This window comes from Falco cherrug, chromosome 10 (genome assembly GCF_023634085.1).
Source record: "Falco cherrug isolate bFalChe1 chromosome 10, bFalChe1.pri, whole genome shotgun sequence".
Taxonomy (NCBI): Eukaryota; Metazoa; Chordata; class Aves; order Falconiformes; family Falconidae; genus Falco; species Falco cherrug.
The window spans coordinates 30,618,138-30,637,385 of NC_073706.1; the positions used below are offsets into that span (position 1 = coordinate 30,618,138).

Sequence of the window (19,248 nt, forward strand, 5' to 3'; positions counted from 1 at the left end):
AAAAGTTTGCTTGTATCGACTTTGCAAGCGGGTTTCGGGTGTGCTGCAGCCGAGGGCAGGGGGGCTTTTTAAGCCTAAAGAGTTTGTGAATGTTACTTGACCTGTCTCTGTGCTGCTGAGACCACTTTGATAACAAATGGATCAATACCTCGCTGTTTGTGTAGAGGTGTCTTAAGTGCTATTGTCGTCTGCTTGCAGCTCTGACAAAGCAATTATTGCCGTAGGAGTGGTGGGTTTTACACGTGCTGACCATTAGCCACTGTCAGATCACCCCGGCTTTTAAGGAAAGCAGCAAATGTCACTTATTACAGTGGCACTAACTCGGTCCTCTGTGGTTAAGGGACTGTTAATAATTCCATTATCAAGCTGCTACTTTCTGGGACATCTGGCACTTCCTACAGAACCGGTGGCTTAACTTTTCTGTAAGAGTATATAACCAGTGACACCTGCTACTGTCACCAGAGTGTCCCCTCTTGTCTCCTCTGCATTGGTTAAGCCCACGGTGTGCTCGTTACAGGCCCAGCATTGTCATTTTTAGTGATTGACACTAGTAAAAATAAAAATCAGTAGCAAAGTCAAATGAAGGCTCTAGAGAAAATGGGATTCTGGCATCTCAGTGAGTCCACTTCTTCTTTCATCATCTCCTGTCCCCTTCCTCCCCCACAGCACAGCCCTTTGTTTTTCCACCTTGCCTTTTGATTCCATAAAACCGCCTCCCACCTCTCTCTCAAACCGAGAAGGGTGGCAGGTCTCACACCATGTCAGTGCCCACCACGGGAGGCACTGGCTGCTTGGAGAAGAGGAAGAAGCTGGAGACAGCACTGTGAGGAAGATGGCCACAGCAAGCCTCCCCCAGCCGAGTGACCTGAGCCTGCTGTCACCCCCTCATACCCAGCTAGCTCATGCTTGCTTTGCAGTCCCTGCAGGGGTTTCTAGGGAGGAGAGGGCTCCTGGCTGTTCAGTACCTTCCCCAGCGGTACAAGAAGAGGCCAGCTTTGCTGTGCTTAAGGAACATGGCCTCACCAGTGGCAAAGAGACATCGGCTGGGTTATTCTCAGCAGCCCTCAAGGGCTTTTGAATAACTTTTATTTTAGAGCAGCCCCTGGGCTGCTTTAGCTTTCACTAAGGCCTCTGTGACCAGCGGGGTTCACAAGAGAGGAGAAACAGCGGCATACCACATCCTTCCATACCCACTCCTCTCCTTTCCCCATCAAGCTTGATCCAGCCACCATGTCGGACTAGGGGTATGTACAGTGGTGGCCCTTCTGTTCTGCATAATTGCCTGAGGCAGGTAATTAACAACACAAGGGTGCTGGTAATGAAGGAAAAAGCAAATGTTGAAATTGCAGCCAGTTTATTGTGGTGCAAGATGTTAATTAAAAAAAGGCTGGTGCTTTGTGTCAGTCCTACCCTTAGGAAAAAAGGGCTGCGTTGCTGCAAGTGTCGCGCTCCCGCTTAACCAGCAACAGCAAATGAAGTTTAAATTCCCTGGACTATCAGCTTCTTGCAGTGTGAACTCCTTGCAGTGCAACCAGCCAGCAGTATTCGCTCGCAGATCTACCCATAGCTCACAGCGGTACCCCAACCACGGGCAGCCCATTCAGGCTGCTGGGATAACTTCTAAAATGCTTTGTTTGCGTTGCAGGTGTGCCAATGTTATCCGTGCAACCCAAAGGGAAGCAGAAGGGCTGTGCCGGCTGCAACCGGAAGATCAAGGACCGGTACCTGCTGAAGGCTCTGGATAAGTATTGGCATGAAGACTGTCTAAAGTGTGCCTGCTGTGACTGTCGTCTTGGAGAGGTTGGATCAACTCTTTACACAAAAGCAAATCTCATTCTTTGCCGCAGAGATTACCTGAGGTAAATAGAGGAACGTACTGTGGGCTCTTCCCAAAGCCTCTCAGTGTGTTGCCAGCTGTTTGTCATCTTAAACCTCTGCTATGAAAACAAATCCTTGTGCATGGTCAGCCCTGCCCAGACGGGTTTGGAGTTTCTTCCTCTAAGCATGGCATTTTATTTGCACTTGGTGTAGTTTGTAGTCAGGGAGGTGGAATTCTATCTTTAGGGCAAGGGAGGAAGAGGACATTACTTAACTCTTTATTATTATGAACCCACAAGAACAAACAATGCTTGGAAAAGATTAGGAAAAGACTGTTAATTCTCTTGCATGTCTTTGATGTTATGCTCCTGCATATTGACTGAGACCTGAACAAACCTTTACATTTTCTTTTTCAGTGATAGCTTTTTAGTTAGACTTCTAGGGCTTATATTGAGTAAGGTTCCTCCCAAGGCACTCTTGTCTCTTCCCTAAGTAAACAGAGCAAAACACTCCAAAATTACAGATCAACTTCAAAATTCTTTTCTTCGTGAGTATGTCTGCAGAGACCTTCACTAGCTCTGAGATAGAACTACCCTGACAGTGTGTCTGCAATGCATAACAACACATGGGGGTTTTTGCCTGGTGTCTATGAGAATTCTGTACAAAATACCTTATATAAACACAAATGAGTTTTACTAAGACAGCAGGCCTAATGCAAACGTTCTTATGAGGGTCACACTGCAAAACACTGCATTTTGCTTTGGTTTTCCCCTGGAAGAATGTACTTGATCTCCAGCTAATGTGTTATTTTTCCTAAAGCAAAGCACTGATAGCATTTCCCATGTAACCGCCACCAGCAAACACATCTGAAGCAAAAGAAAAACAACACGCTGTTTTAAGATGGGGAGGTAAAATGCCTCTAACCTCGTGGTGCCAGAGGCTGGCTAGATTAGCCTCAATGACCAGATGCTTCAGGTGTTATAATGTAAAACATATCCCTGAAAATCTTTAGTAAATATTTTCTTAGTAAACTTGAACAAAGAAGTTTGTCCTCCTAAAGAAGAGACATTAAGCACTGAGCCAAATAGAAGAAATAAGTCTGTGAGCTGCCACCTTGCTTTTCAGCCAGGCAGGGAACGAGAGCACTCTGCCCACATGGGGATCTTTGTTGCTGTTTGAGCTGAAACTCTCCAGGGCTCACATGAAATGTCTTGGCTGCAGTTCTGCCACACGGGCAGCAGGCGCAGGTCCCCACAGGGAGAGGTGGGATGCATCCCCTAAACGTAAGTGAGGAAAGCTTGGGTAAGGGTGGAACACAGCTGAAGGGAAAAGACAAGTTAAGCAGCCTGTGGAAAGGGTGCAGGAAGGAAAGAGTCAACTATCTTCACTATCACGAAGTATTTTTTGTACCTTGCTATAAGTCTGAGTATTTACTAATGCCACCATTCACTTGCTGTAGAAGTGTCCTTAATCCTGTCTGTGCTATGCTGAAAAAACCGAGCTCCAGAAGGTTCTCTAACACACAGGTTTCTAACCTCAAATTCGCATTTTGGTTCTTCACTGACCCTCCGCCAGTTCAGCTGTACTCTTTCTGTGTTAGGGACATAATTCTGACGTGCCAATGAAGTATATAACAGCTTTTGATCTTCCTTTGTTCAGAATTGCGTAATTTCTTTCCATCATAGCATCACAATTGGGTCACACAAGGTACTAATCACGAGGACCCCAAAAACCTCTCAGGAGAGCTTCTTCCAGGAATAGTCTTCCTTCCAGAAAGCACAGGCTGCATTAATTTCTGGAGTGTTTCTTTATGCTTTATCTTTTTTATCTTTTCTTCATCTTTATCTTGCTTGTGTCCAGCTTGCCAGGCAATCCAGGTCTCTCCATCAGTCATCCTCCTCCTCATTATTTATCACTTCTCTAGACTTTGTCATTTGTGCACTTGATAAACAGTGTTGTGTGTGTTGGTTTGGGGTTTTTTTACATCTGACCTGAAAGATAGGTGTTCGGCATTATTCTACATGTTACAGAACCCTACTAGAATACTCAGCTGGGCAGCGATTCCCATCTACGTTTGCTTTTCAGACCTATGAGCTACCCCACGTTTTGTCTGTTTAATAAGCACCTCATTGACTTTGGTTTGTTCTAGTTTCATAGCAAAAACTATGTGCAGCATCAAATCGGACACATTAAAGTGCCAAAGGAGAGCAGTACTGATGCTGTTAAACTTAGAAGAACCTTTTTATCACTGCAGTTGTAAAGCATTTATTTCTTTCCTTGGTTTATCCTGAGAATGCAGCTTTGAGGTGGAAAAGCTCAATCTGTGCTCTTCTCACGGGCCCCCCAGATGACACAACTTTCTGGGGCATGCAAGAAGCCTGTGCTAGAGATGGGGGAGAAGCCAGGACTTGCAGACCCCAGGAAACAGCCCGCGTCCCGTCTTTGAGAAAAGAGGGCACTTCATGACATGAAATGTGGAAGGCAACATCTGGGGCTAGTGTTTGACTGCTGTGACAGAAGCCGCATGGACGCAGCAGTTAAACATGGTCTCCGAAACAACGTTGTTCTGTGCCTGAAGGGGGTCTCGTAGCCCCCCTGCCTCCATTTGTTGGGTTAGAATAATTCCCAGCCCACCAAGAGGGGAGTCTGTTGCTCTTTGTGCAGCTTGGTTGAATTGTGGAGGGAAGGCTCATGTGGCCTTTACTTTAAATATTTTTCTCCTGTCTGAATTTGGTCCGTTATAATAGCTTGGACCATGAGAAATATTTCTTTCTTGGTTTTTGTTGGGAAGAATATGATTGTCATGTCCCAGGAAATCATACCTGGGAGGCTTAGGTAGGAAGGAATAACATTAATTCTGTAACGCTGCTGTTAACTAGTGTTCAGCTGTTCGGCCAGCTTTGCAGGTATGAGGTTTTGTGTTCTTGCTAATGAATAAATTTAGGTTTATACTATTTTTGGGGGGGTTCTGCTGAACTCCTGGGTTCTGTTCTCCCTGATGTTAAGGAACGCTTTTAGTGTCCTAGGATAGGAATAAGGGCATTGCTATGCAGTCCCAAATTTTATGGAAGTATAAAGTAATTTTTTTTACTTTAAAACATCTTCTGTTGCCTTCTACACATAGCATTTATTTCACTCTCAATTTTAACTGTTAGTTCTATTAATAGAAGAAAAGAAGGTTGCCATCACCACCTTTTCTACTATCTGTTCGCTCCTGGCAATTTGAATTTTTTCTTCTTGGAGAATTACCCATTCCCATCATTATACAATTTCTTCACTTTTATAGTTTTAGAGCTTCTATCCACACCCTTTTTTTCCTCATTAAACATCTCACAGTATTTGTTCTACTAGTCAAATTTCATCAGAATTTGTTCCTAAAAATAAGTTTTCATATTTCACACTGTGCTCACACCATAAAGGGAGTAAGTAATTTATCTGGAGGATGGTCAAAGGAATTTATTGTTGGCCGCTTCTTCTGTATGCCTTTGAATAAGAACAGGGTGAATATTGCACTGATATTTAGCAGGTCAACCATTATGTGAAAAATTAAAAGCTAGACTGATTCTGCACCCGTAAATATAAATATATGAACCTTTTATATCTGAAGTCCAAAAGGGATATTGCTGTGTAGTGACTAGGAGAAAAAAAAAAAAAAAGTGTTTCATAATCTCTTTATAGACCAGCGTTGCTTCCAATTTGCCTGTGAGCTGATGGTGTCGTTTGGGAACACGTGCTTCACTGCCCCGCGAGGCGTGCTGTCCCCTCTGCTCGCTGGGGCTGCCCCGGCTGCAGGGACCCCACCGCCACTGCCCCACGCCAGGCCCCCTTGCCTCGGCGCTGCGGAGGCAGCAATGTATAGGTGCTTCCCTATAGGCAGCAGGGGCTCCTGGGATATTTGGGGCAGCTTCGAAGTTCAGCTGAAGCGGCAGTTAAACCGCAGGTCTGGAACCCTGCTGGTGCCACCCCTCCTGCGGGCGGGTGTCGCGGGGCTGCAGACCCCGCAGGGATCGGGGGGCAGGGGCGAGCTTGTGGCCATTGGCGTGGGACAGGAGCGTGGGCGCTGCCATCCCAGCGTTGCTTCGGAGCCGGCTCCATGCGAGTGTGCTGGTCCTCCGTGGGTTTTTAGAAGAAATCTTTCAAGTGTGTTTCAGAAGCTGCTAGCGGAGCGTAGCCTGCTCGTTCGTTTCAAAAGATAAACTGTCGTCATTGCTTGTGAAGGAACATTTGTTAACCTTCACATTTCATAAAACACTTTCTTGCTCATTTTTTAATCATGAAAGATGAAATTTGATCTCGAGTTGTTATCCTTGCGGTATCACCTCAGTCTCCAGCTGTGTCTAGATGTATCTTTCAATACATTTGGTCTGAGCAAATAGATTTACCGTTTGTTTCATAATCACGGTTGCAGCGCTCCAACCTCTAATTATTTTTGATAAGCAAATGCTATTGAAGAAACTGCTTCTGGGACAGAGAAGCTTAGCCCGCAGCCCGTCTGGCTTCTCGCAGCCCCCCCCCAGCACTGTGTTTGTTCCTGGGCGTAATTAAACATTCACCAGGCTCCAGTTCACAGGGACGGTTTGGGTGTTGCATCAGGATTTCCTGGGAGGAACTGACAACTTAAATTTCACTGTGAAGTGCTGATGAAGAACGTGATTTTTCCTTTTTACTCAGCATGGTGCCCTCACACAAGCAAAGGCGAGTCAGGCTCACTTTAACAGGAGCTGAACTGTTGCTTCTGCATGTTTGATATGCTGGTGTTGGGAAAGTTTTTCATCATTTAAACTGATCAGGGCCTTAATTAGACTCCAAAGAAAGCTTGAAACCTGCATTAAAAAATTATGGCAAATCAGTAACGGAGAAGGGCTTTCCAGCAAGCCCTGATACTTGTCTCAGTGGATTTCATGGAAATTCTTTTCACCCCTCTTCCTACGCGGTTTGGCCAGGGCTGCAACCTCAGCACGGCGTCAGCGCTGCAACCCGAGCGTGATGCCAGTGCCTCTGGCAGGTGGAGCAGCCCCGTGCACCCCGTCCAAGGGGCAGAGAGGTCCCAGCAGGACTGCCATCCCCTGGCACTGGCACCCCTCAGCACCGTTAGTATCCACCCTCGGCAGCTCCTGGTATATATATATATATAGAGAGAGAGAGAGAGAGACGGCACAAGTCAGCTGCCCAGTACTGGGGTTTCCAGTTGTTGGATACTGGTTTTTGCTCTGCTCTGAATGCCCCAGCGGGTTCATTCTGTTAGTGAATCACTTTGGGAGCCCTTTAGATGGAGTGCTCTGTATCTGGCAAACGTGCAGGGTTTCATTTTGTTATGGGATATGAAAAGTGATCTTGCCCAAACGCAGGCGCCCTGCTCTCTGGCACGGGAGGATGCAGGCAAATACCTTCCTTCTGGTGGGTTCCCCAAGTTGGGAGCGAAGGCCCCAAGCCAAGCCGTTAAACCACAGCTGGATGTGTAGCAGAAGTCCTCAGGAACTGCAAAGTGCATGCTGCAACTAGCAGAATTTAAGTTCATCTGCCAGAGACACCACCAATACTCTGAATGCAGTCTGCAGAAGCTGCAGCCCCTGTGCAGCAGCAAGGAGAGTCTTTGGAATTGTTTTTCCACTAGAGGAATGTAGCGTGCGTGCACCGAGAGCGTGCCCTGCCTGCTTTTCAAGGGCCACTTTCAGCATAGGGAGGAGAGGTATAAATGCAGTGTGGCTGAACAAATGGTATCTGCTCAGGGTCTAAAATTGTTGCCAAATTGAAGTGCTGTTCCTGCATTGCAAGAGGGAGCGTCTTGCATGCTGTGTAGGATACCCTCACTTGTACACTTGGTATCTATACAGATTAAGGAGGATTAATTAGGCTCAAAATACAATGTGTCTTGGCTACATTGCTGTGCTTTGTGACATTAAAGCACAGATTTTTTTTCTTTGTAGTAGCTGGTCCAGGAGTTTCTCACAGCCCATGCCTTTCAGGATAAACAAGCAATGCTTGGTTTGTTCATTTGCTTCCCTCCCCCCCTTTCTTTTTTTTTTTTCTTTTTGCCTTCTCCACTACCTCCCAGTGTGGAGGAAAGCTTACGGGGAGTAGTTCTGCCTGGCTGTGGTACAGCAGCATGCCTCTATCACTTTCAACCTTGCAGTTTTCTGACTTGTTTTTAACCTGCCCTAAGAGGACATGGTGGCACGTGTGTTCGTTCAGCAGCGCCAGCCGAGATGGGTTAAGGTCAGCGGCTTCGGTTACACTGTAAGAAAGGCTGGGGCAGCGAAGAGGACTTGGACCTCCACCTGCTGAGAGTCCCAGCCCCGCTGTATCTGCTGAAAACACGGAGGGAGAGACCAAAGGAGTAAAAATAAGTGAAGGTTCAGATGCGTTCTTCAACTGAAAACACAACCCCTTGAGCAACCTTGAAGTTTATGCCCAGTGATCACTGATACATAGTGCAGTCACTTGGCCAGAGGGCTTTTTTTGTACCGCGCTGGTGTTCAGCTCCTCCTGCTATGTTATCCATGAATGCCAAACCCTTTGGCATGCAAGATATAAATTCTTTGGGATTGAACTTGAAGTCTTCATGAGAGGACAGCTTGACCAAGTTCATTAGTATCAAAATGCATATAATTTCCTTCAGCTGACATGACTTCCCACTGCAGCACTGGCAACGGTGTCCTGGATGGGAGGGTGCACCAGCTAATACGTGTTTATATTTACTGTGCTGAGACGCCTATTGCTAAGGTTTTCTCTGAGTATTACACGAAGGCTGATTACAGGGAAGTCGAGAACCTCGAGTCTGAATTTGCTTTTAAGCTTATTCTTTTTATTTTTTTTTAAGTGATGTTCAGGCCTTTCCTGCAATTATTGGCATATTCAGTGCTTTGGTCAAATCAGACTTGTAGCTCAGCATATTTCTAATATCCGCAGATAGGAAAAATACTGATTGCAAGCTGTTAAGAGTCCTTACTGGATGACTAGTTGTTGATTTGTTTCAAATGCTAGGGGCAAAACCTTCTCATGACGAGTGTCAGGTACGTAAAGCAAATATTGTTCTACAGCAGGTCCTGATGAAGCTAGGATATAATAGCCAGCAGGCATATAGGGAGGCTGTATGGGAAAACCTATGTCACCTCCTAGCTGGAGAGGATATGAGCCCGGGGTTCGGTAGCTCTTCAAAAACTATATTCAGATAATCTGGGTATAAAAATATACAGAGAAATATGTAGCTGTACACGATATCTACAAACGTAGATATTTATCTGTAGATAAGCGGTCCTCTTTCAACTCACAATTCTTACCTTTCAGGGTTGATAAAGCCTCTTGTTTTGGGGAATTATCAGTCTCAACTCAGCTGTTTAATTTTGAACTTGTCTTGTTTAAAAAAAAAATCCAGTTGATGCTTGCAAGCTGTCCTTTCTGTACCACTCATAATTTGTAACTGCCTGTCCTGGTTCCTCTTTTTTGTCTCCTGGGAGGTCAACAGCTCAAAAATTTTCACTCTTTCTGTGGAAAGAAGATTTTCTCCCTATTTCTGGATCATAAACTGCTAGCTAGCCAGACACCAGGCTAGGGAGAGGAGAACAACTGGGGACTCTTTCCTTGTAGGCAATGACTAAAACAGATTGTTGTTTCTCGTGGTGACAGAAATAGGCAATCAGGTTCTCAGTTTAGCCATCCTGCACATTTTGGTCAGAAAGGAAAAATCTGTTAAAAGGTGCTAAACTTAATGTGTTCATATGAGCAGCATCTTACTGTTTTGCCTACAGTAAGGACCCTTGACCATTCTTTTTTCCCCCCAAACCTGCAGGGTGCTGTGACTTTACTACAGTTTGAATTAACTTCAGGTGTATTCACGGAGCTGATGAGGTCTAGATCATCATGCAGAAGACTACTCTTTAGCCCAGGCAAGACTACATAAAAAGCATCCTTCAACAGTTGCCTACTGCTTCCAGGAGTGCTCCCTCCTTTTCTCATTAATTCATTTGCATTCACTGCTGCTCCTGTATGCCAATTAGCTTTAATTTTTACTATACACACTGACATCAATGGCCAATGAGAACAGCGCGTAGCAGCGTTTTTAGTGTGCCTATAAACTACAGAAAATTGTCCTTGGACAAACTCCTGCTTTTAGACTGGCTGACAATAGACATGGTTAAGTTCAGGCTAAGAGCCATTAAACATAATTGCTACCACAGGGTAAAAGTTTAATTGTGCTAAATTTTAAATCTGCATAGTCTATGCTTATTTACAAGCTGGCTAGGTCTTCCTGTTACATAAGGGGGGATAAATCTGTACTCTAAAAACTGTTGCCTTTTAACTTCAAAGGGACATGGGGGGAAAAAAAGGGGGTTTTAGAAGCAGCAAAACAACTCCAAACTGGACCCTTTCTGTATTTCCAGCTTCTTTTATGCCTATGGCTGCAAGCTGGTAAGTAGATGCTGAGCATCTTTGATAGATTTTTCTAATTTGCTTCAACTTTGTGTGCGTGAATGTGTGAGAGAGTGTTGCATCTGCTGTGAAGGTGTCTGGGGGACAGAATGCAGATCAGTTTGTTCATGTGGGGTTATTTTAAATTTAACCACAGATGGGGCTTGGGGTGGAAGATTTGCTTCCTGCTCCTTGTCTTCTCTCCCTCCTCCGATAACGTTAAGCTCCCCACCTCAGAAAGTTTCAGCTCAAGTAGCTTCTGGGTAAGTAGGTATCAGAGGTGGCAGGGTTTTTTACAAGCAAACAAAAAAGGCAAAAGCCTGTGTTCATTTTGCTTTTTCTTCCAGCAGATTTAAAAAAAAAAATAATAATCATGTTCACTGAGCTACAAGTTACAGGGTATTTTTAGAAGCATGGTGAATATACAGGGCTCTAAATCACTCTCTGAAAAGCAGATTAAAATTAGGAAGTGCTAGAATAAGTGTGAAGTGTTCATCTGTTGGGAAAGGGAGGGTATGGAGGACTGTGAAACTTGATAGAAGAGAAAAAGATTAGCATGCTGCCTAGCTGGAAGCTATGTTTATGTAGACATTAGAAGGCAACACGATTTCAGCTGGACAGAACATAAGCTTCAGATCTTATGCAAACAGTCAAAGCTGTTTAACAATTGGTTTACCCCCAAACCCCCTGAAAGGAGACAGGTGAATACGATGCCAAATACATTTTTCATGTTTCTTAAGCTAACTGTTTAAATAGTTAAGTGAACATCTGTCCAAATTTCCCCATCATTTCCATTTAGAAAAGTCTCCTATTTGAAGGCTGAAGAAAAGCGCCTGCTTAACAATGCAAATGGTGCTGTCTGGGGCCCCTTTATTTTGTTTAATCTAGATTGAGCTTCACACAACTGTGATGCTAATGAATAATGGATATTTTATACTTGTGCATGTAGCAGTGCTGGGCACAGAGCAAATCTAGGATTAACCTCCCAGTTTCCCTGCCGAACGTATTGGACTCATTTTTTGAGTTTGCTGTGACTTGGGTACTCTAAAACCAGATGCCTGGGTTTACCAAACATAGCAAAACCCCAGCGAAAGCTGTCAGGTTTTGCTGTGCCCAAGTGAAGTACCGTAGAAGGGGGCAGCTACACTGGGGGAGAGAGGGAGAGAGGGATGTCTGCGTTAACGGCGTGATTTGCGAGCAGGTGCTGCGTGAGAGCCAGGGCATTTCAGGGTGGAGACCTGTACACTTCTCAGTGCCACATTTTTCCAGTCGGGTCTGCTGGCGTTGGGCAGCCAGGCACCGTGCTCAGCTGCCTCCTCTTCCTGCCTGCACGCAGGAGCAAGCTGGGGGCAGCTTGCAGGCAGAACGGGGCCACCCCATTACTGGTTACGTGGTCCGAGTTTGCCAGTGCAAACCATATAGCTGGGGTTTTGCTCTGCCTTTCAGCCCTCGTGTGATGGAGCCGGAGGGGCAGACGTTTTGGTAGTCCCTTTGCAGTTTTTCTGTCTTGCACAAATGTTTCTGTTTGGTTTGCGTAGTTTAGCTTGCAGGGAAAAGGTAGTGCTGTTTCTTCCTAGGGAGTCTTGGGGTTTTCCAGCCGAGCCTAATGAAAGATCACTGATACCACTCCTAATGAAAAGTAAGGGTAACCTTTTCTGTCTTTGGGAGCATGGCGCTGTGGGAGGGTGGGAGAGCTGTGTGGAGGTTTCTGTAACATTGCTGGGTGTTTTAATTCACAATTACTGGCCAGTAATAATTAGTATTGATTAGCTTGGCAAATTGCAGGTTTAGAAATTGGTTATAGATTTTCCTGATGCTTCTCATCTATGTGGTGGGGAATCAGCCAGAACCAATGGCTTGAAACAAACTGTGAGCCCAAATCCGTCTGCGGGCAGCGACGCGTTGCACGCACAGAGCTAATGGTCAGCAGGAACCGTACGTCTTGAGGCTCGTCGCCCCCAGAATACCGTTTTTATCATCTCCAAAGCAAAGTAACTAACTGTGTGCATATTGACCCCGGTCTTGGGTGAAACTTGGTTTTGTCGTCCTGTTGATTTGAGGCCCAGTTGGTTCCTGTGGCTGTAACGCTGCAGTGGCATGCTGCCCATGGGGTTCACAGGGGTCTGCAGGGGCATCTTGGAGAAGGGGGCTGGGGGAAGGATGCTGCAGCCTTGGTTGAGTCCCCCAGCGGGAGCTGTAACAGCAGCAGACATCTGGGGAGACAGATAGTGAAAGCCAAGATGAAAATGGCAAAGCTTCCAGTGCTGAAGGGCTGTCCTCGAGGAGCGGGGAGCTGAAGTGGAACGGCTGAGCATGCTGTTCGGGCCACGGTGGAAGGGCTTAGCTGGCTCCCGGGAGGGACACGGAGGTGGGAGGAGGGGGGACCAGCCAGGGAGGAGGGCTGGCACTCTGAGATGCCTTGCAAAATGCTGGTGTACTCATTGCAAGAGAAATCGTGCTTTTTAGGTTTAAACAGCAGGTGAGTGAGGTTCTTCCCGAGCTACATTATAACGTTGCCTGCCAGGGTTGGCAAAGTTTGCAGGTCTTCAGCGTCTTGTTGCAAGAGGCTGCCAGCTTATCCCCCCGTTAGGCTGCGGCCAAGCGCGGCTGGGGCGAGCGCACGCAGAGGACGGGCGGCTCTGAGCACCTCCCCTACCACTGCGGAGAGGCAGGTAGCTTTTGACTGAAATTTTGTGAGCCCCAAAATAGTGCTCTAAGTGTTTAATGCTTTTCTCCATTAGACAGCAAATTAGCCCTAGGCTCACAAACCAAATGAAGTTTCTTCTCGACAATCGGAGCCTGCTCACCAGGCAGTTTTATCCCAAGTTCCCGCACACTGGTTGGTCAGCGAAATGGAGACTGCAACTTCTATTTATTGGTGCAATACAGTATTTGATACTGCTAATTACACTTAATTAGTCCTTCCACCATTTAATTAAAATGGCTTCTAATGATTGTGCTTCTTTGGCAGGCTCTTTGGTACCACCGGGAATTGTGCTGCCTGCAGTAAACTGATCCCTGCCTTTGAGATGGTGATGAGGGCCAGAGATAATGTTTACCATTTGGACTGCTTTGCCTGTCAGCTCTGCAACCAGCGGTGAGGACGCAGTTATTATACACACAAACACAAACTAATTTATACCTTTGTCTGCAAAACAGTGGACAGGTTTGTTCCGCGCTACCTGTCTGGGGCTCACAGCCTGCTGGTGTGGCTTGGGCTGGCTTATTAGGCTGACCTGGGGGATGCATGTGAGTACCTGTAGCCCCTTTACTGCAAATCCCCGTGGGGCTGGTGGGAGTTCGAGGGTCGAGGGGGAGCACACAGACTGCAGATCTGGCCACGGTTGTACACAGCACAGCTGCTGCTGAATAAACCAAACTGCTTCAGCGTCCCTTCAGGATCTACCCTCTTTGCAGAACATAGACGATGGAGAATGGACCTCCTCTGGCAAACTGACGTTGTTTTGCTTAAACTGGATTTCTGACAGGCTCAAAACTGGGAATGGCAAAGAAGAAGGAGAAAGAGGAGGGACAAGAAGGGGAAAAATACTCTAGATAAGCCCTTTCCAACACTAGGAACAAATCCCTTTAGTTGTGTAATTAACAGGGGATCTTGGTGGTGAGATTTTGAGTGGGGCTTGTGTATTTCTGCTGGCTTTTACCCAGAGGAAAATGCACATCAAGGACTATAATAAAGGGTCCCACACAAAGTTTTCAATGGGGCTACCTGTAGCCAGCTGAGTTTGGGGAGGGCTGTGGAAAACCTTCCCAGCACCCTGTTTGTTGGTCCTTGTTGGCAGAATGGAAGCCCACAGAACCAGACATGATACAATGTCACCTTCTGACACATCCAGCTATCCTTGTCCAAGACAGGCCTGAAAGTGCTTGTTGTTCTCACTGCTGGTATAGTTGGGTAGTAGTGACTGCCCAGGGCTCGAGGGCTGGGGTTCCTGTTCTGGACTTGGGGTTGTGTTTCCCAAAGATGAAACTAGGAGGCAATGCTTCATCCCTTGTGCAGGTGTGAGAGAGATGAAAAAACTCATGGGAAGATGGAGAACCTGATCCTCTAAAAGTCGAGCTAAAAGCCCGACTTAAAGATTCATTGCTTGTCCTAGAACAAGAATCACAGTGAGATCTCTAACGAGCCGTATGTGGCACGTGTGTGAATGCAAAGCCCTGCCATCTTTCCCACTGAACTTACAAGACCATGCGAACTGGGGTCTGGTTCTCCTTCCGTGACCTCTGATGGCAGCTTAGTTCATGGGGATGAATGGGGTTGCGGCTGGTTGGTGCCGGGCTATGGAAGCGGAGAATGGGGCGAGCCATTTGTAGCTTGGGTGGCTTTACTCACTCACATCGTTGAAGGCAGAGACGGTGTTTGTTTGAGGTAGAAAACTCCTATTAATATTGGCGGCATCCACCGGTGCGGTGGCAGTGCCGGGGCGGCAGTGACATCTAGTGGCTCCTGGCCCTGGGCTCCTTTCTGGAAGCCATGCTACATCTTTCAGTTGCCCAGTCTTGTTTTGCCACTCTTGAACATGTTCCTGCAACAGCCGTAATGCCCTCTCAGCAGCGTGGTGACTGTCTGCAGAACTAATGCGTTCTCTCCCCAGGACGGTATCTCTTCACCCAGTGGTCATCGCTGGTTGTTGTGGGGTTTGTCTCCAGGCTCAGGAGCGTTGCAGGGGCTGCCAGGCTCAGCCTCAGGCTCGGCTTTCTGCAGCCTGCTGATGGAGGCCAGGCGGGAGAGGGGTGCTCCGGAGGCCACGCCAGTACTCAGGCTCCAGCACCTGCAATGGCCCTTCTGGCGGAGGCAAGTCCCGGCTCTGGGCTGCACAGGCAGGAGTGTTGGGTTGGCTTTGGAGTCTGTAGGATGAGTATTTGTCATCAAACCCCTACTTTACCCTAGCTTCTCTCCTGGAAAAGCCTAGTGCTGCCCAGTTTTCATTCTCAGGATATTTCTTTTAGATTTCACCCTTTACTACAAAGGATCCAAAGCACCTCTCTCCCCCTCTCCCTTCTGCGATTGCCAACGCTGTTCCTGTTGGCAGCGCGAAGTGAGCCTTGCTCTGCCCTTATAATAACCTCCACGTGCTGTCACTGCCTGGCAGGGAAGCGCAGGTAATCGCCCCCTTGTAGCAGATTCACGCTTTGACACTCAAGGGGGTTGCCCAGTTAGGGACGAGCTGAGTTCTTCTGAAATCTGGGCAGAGTAGGCAGCACAGAGCTACGCGTAGATTGTTATTTTGGGCTGAGATCAGAAGGCTATGAAATGTTATGACTTACCCTCTATAGAGATTTTGGCCCCAAAGGGCAGAATGGAAGTGCTCCTGTAACAGACAGCACTGGAAGCTGAACCGAGACCAGTGAGTTGAAATAACCCGAAAGTCAAAATCGCAGAGGTGGATGCCAAAACTAGCTCTGAATCAGAAACCCCACCTTGTTCTTCAGCTATGAAAAGATTTTATGATGATGACCTTTCTCTAGTTCTCTTCCAGCTTACTTGCCCTTCTATAGCTAGACTCTCTGCAGAGTGTTAAATCCATCAGAGCAAAATCTCTAATACTTTTACCAGTGTGCAGTGTTTTCATTAGCTTCATTCTCCAAAACATCAGGTTTGCAGCAAGTCCCACAATGCCACTCAGCCTACCGTGCTTTAAACTGTTGTAAGGTTGACGCTGCTTGTCATAATACTGAACAAAAGTTGGTCGCTGCTGTAACTGGCGAATAGGTCATGGCTTGCAGGAAATCCAGCTACTTGTGTTGCCGTTGTCTAAAATGTGGTTCTGCTTAGAGGAAAATCACTCTATAGAAACGGCAGGGTAGGTTCAGTGCCTGTTGCCTGCTGCTGCCGGCTGGCGCTCAACTGGCCAGAAGTGACAGACCTGCTCAGAGCATGGGGGCCGGTGGCACGGTCCCACAGCTTGCTCTGAAGATTGCTGCGGGCTGGGATGCTTGAGGCTGGGTCTGAAGTTGCCCTGTTCAATCCTCTGTCCCTAGTGGTGAGGCATCAGCTGAAGAGATCCCAGTTTACTGCTGGATTTGCAGGACTGGCAGGCAGGCAGAAATAGTCGCCTTTCCAGTGAATCCAGCCTTCTCTTTCACAGGGTCTCAGGGTACCCCTGCTCTGCATTTTAGTTCCCACGTGCTCATACACACACATGCCCCAACTCCCCAGTTCTCCAGCGCCTCCTTTGGCTCCTCTAGACCCGAACCAGGTTTGGTGAGAGGCAGCTGTTGAGGATGCTGCTGGCAAGATTAATTTTTGCATTTCTCTTCCTGGAGATTTATATTGTACTTAAGGTAGTGATAAATAGCAAAAAAAAGCAAGCAGCTGTGTCTGTTACTTACAGCGAGTAAACCTGCTGGTGGGAAGGTGGTGTTAAGGAGAGTGTGTGCAGTATAGTTTTTAGCATAAAAGCTGTTAATTTAAATTGAGATTAATTTTTAGCTTTTTAATTTACAAAAGAAGGTTGAATTTCAGAACTACTAAAGCATGTGCTACAGAGGGAGGAAGACGGCAGGTCTTGAGTGAAACCATATAAAGCGAGAACCAGCACCCAGTTCTCTCTGTACCAACCTGACAAATTGATCAGTTTATTTGCAGGTGTCTGGTTGGAGAAAACTTGTGCCCATGTTGGACCTCTAAAGGAGCTCTAAAATGATCAGTCCTGTTCTTGTAGCAGAGAATATTTGGTTTTATGGAGATGCTCTACCTGAAGCTGCCAGAGTTAAATCAAATCTAGAAAGCATTTTAGAAAAGGAGTAGGCAATGTCCCTGCCTGAAGCTCTGCCTGGGAGCAGAGGGAACGGGCATTTGGGGTCTGCTAGGTCTCCTGAGGATGGGTTCATCTCTGCTGATCTCCTTTCAAAGCCCAGTGAATATTCATCCTGCCAGAAGCTGGTACCCACCCATTCCTCTTGGTTGAGAGCTGCCTCTCGGCGGTGGCCAGGGTGCCTCTGCTTTCAGGGCCGGGGGCTGAGCTCAGGCTTGGCGCTTGGGGCAGGGGCGCAGCCCCGTGCTCCGGTCTGTGGCTGCCCCGCTAGTGTGATGGGCAAAACCCAACCTCCCAGTTGGGTGGAAAGAGCATTATTTGTTATCTTAAGAAGTCAAGATTAGCTTTGATTCTTGAGCAAGCAGGCACAGCAAAGAAACTATTGGCTGTCAATTCACACCTCTCAGATGTTATATATGGAACTTTTTTGACCTTAATGGTCAAATAAAATTGTTAAATACCACAAGCCTCTCTGTCAACTTCAAGACAAACAGAACAATTTACATGGTATATAGAGAGCAGCGCCCTTCGCTCAATGAAGATAAAGGTTAGGAGTCCAGCCACCAGGAAATTTCTATTTATTGTGTAGCACTGTACACAAGGGGATGAGGAAGGACTTAATAGCCAGTCCTTGCCTGGAAATTAGTGTAAATACTGCCTCACCCGAGGGATCCATGGAAATGCGGATACCAGCAGAAACTTCAAATAGTCTCCGTGTAATATCGCCCGTTTGATTTCCCGGTTGTAGGGCTGACACCTCTCGAACGCAGGGACAAATCCCTTAACGGCTCCCGGCCTCCGCCCGCTGCTGGCGTGGGATGTGCAGGGACCGGGACCGGCTCCATGTGCGGGGTGCTGAGCCCCGCGGTGCTGGGCAAAGGGAGGGCAAAACCCCCGCGCGTGTGCAGGGAAGGGCAGTGGGGGAGAAGCACCAGGGCTTTCCCCAGGTCCCACCCACCGGCAGAGCTGGAAATCAAACTGGTCCCCGGAGCTGCCTTCAGACCCCAGCAGCCCCCTTCCTGCTCTAAGTTCTGTTCATATTTACACCCATGAATTCTTTTTATCTTCCAGATTCTGTGTGGGAGACAAATTTTTCCTGAAGAACAACATGATCTTGTGTCAGATGGACTATGAGGAAGGGCAGCTGAATGGGAGCTTCGAGTCCCAGGTTCAATAACAAACCCTGCTTCGCTGAAGCACTGTGGGATGGGCGCTCGGCCGTGTGAGCAGCGGGGGTGCCTGTCAGCTTGCCTGCAATATTTTTTTAATTCTTGGTCCAGAGAGGACTATATACATTGTAGTACTTTCCCCCCCAACACAAAGCAGTTACAATTTTAGATGTACAGTTGTGCCTGCTTAGCTGAGCACTGCATTGCCTGTATGTTTGTGAGTTTTTGGGGTCTGGGGGAGGGCTCTGTACAGTCTGTTTTCTGTATATAAACTGGAACATTTATTTTATGAAAAATGTAATGCAATTTTATTACTGGTGTGAATTAAAAATTATGAATGTTTCCTGGTCATCTTTAGTTGTGGTTTGTTCCCCACGTGGTTAAAGCCTGTGTTTCCTGTGCTTGATGTTGAGCAGACTAGTAGAAATACATGCACAGATCCCTGGAAACCGCATGGATAAAAGCAGAGGCAGGAGTTCACACACACACACAAACAGGGGGAAGAAATGCTGCTGCAGAGTTAGACCTCTCCGCTTGAACCGTGCAGAGACTTGCATCCAAAAACCTGCTGTGCTGTACAATGGGAGGGACTGAGCCGTGAGCGGGTGGTGGCTGGGAACCCTCGGTGGCTGGCTGGGTCCCACCAAGGCCACCGTGCGACTGGGTTGCTGGCTGGGAGGCATCCGGCTTTTCACCTCTGTGCGTTTAGACAGAGCTCTGCCATGGCCAGGGTGCTTGTTGGCCGGTGATGTGGTGTCCCCAGTCTGGGCTGCGAGGAACCAGCTCCCCCCAGCCCTGCCAGCGGGTGCCAGGCGTTGATCAGAATACTAATTGCACAGCTTCCATAGGCAGTGGGGCTTTCCTGTGGGCATCGCTTGTCCAGGTCTGAGCCGATGTCAGGGTTCAAATGTGACTGGCTGCGGCTGCAGCATCCCTTTTCACAGCCTTTTTTTGCTTACTCAGTGCCAGGTGCTTTGACCTCCCACGTAATAAAGTGATCGGATTTGAAGCATCTCCCTTAGAAAAGCTCCGAACTGTGTTCGTGCTGTGATGCTTTGTGCGGGGATTTTCAAGGT

At 47.2% G+C, this 19,248-nt stretch overlaps 1 protein-coding gene across 8 annotated transcripts in view; it reads left to right on the forward strand.

Moving 5' to 3' along the window:
* The window catches only part of LMO1 (LIM domain only 1), a 75,550-nt gene extending 57,030 nt beyond the window's left edge, over positions 1-18,520 (forward strand). For all 8 annotated transcript variants that reach the window (XM_027810445.2, XM_055722919.1, XM_055722920.1 and 5 more), the window contains 3 exons: positions 1,646-1,859; positions 13,199-13,324; positions 18,075-18,520. In XM_027810445.2, the coding sequence (XP_027666246.1) occupies positions 1,654-1,859; positions 13,199-13,324; positions 18,075-18,180 (438 nt within the window). In that variant the 5' untranslated portion in view covers positions 1,646-1,653 and the 3' untranslated portion in view covers positions 18,181-18,520. The remainder of the gene's footprint in view (positions 1-1,645; positions 1,860-13,198; positions 13,325-18,074) is intronic.
* The last annotated feature ends 728 nt before the right edge of the window (positions 18,521-19,248 follow it).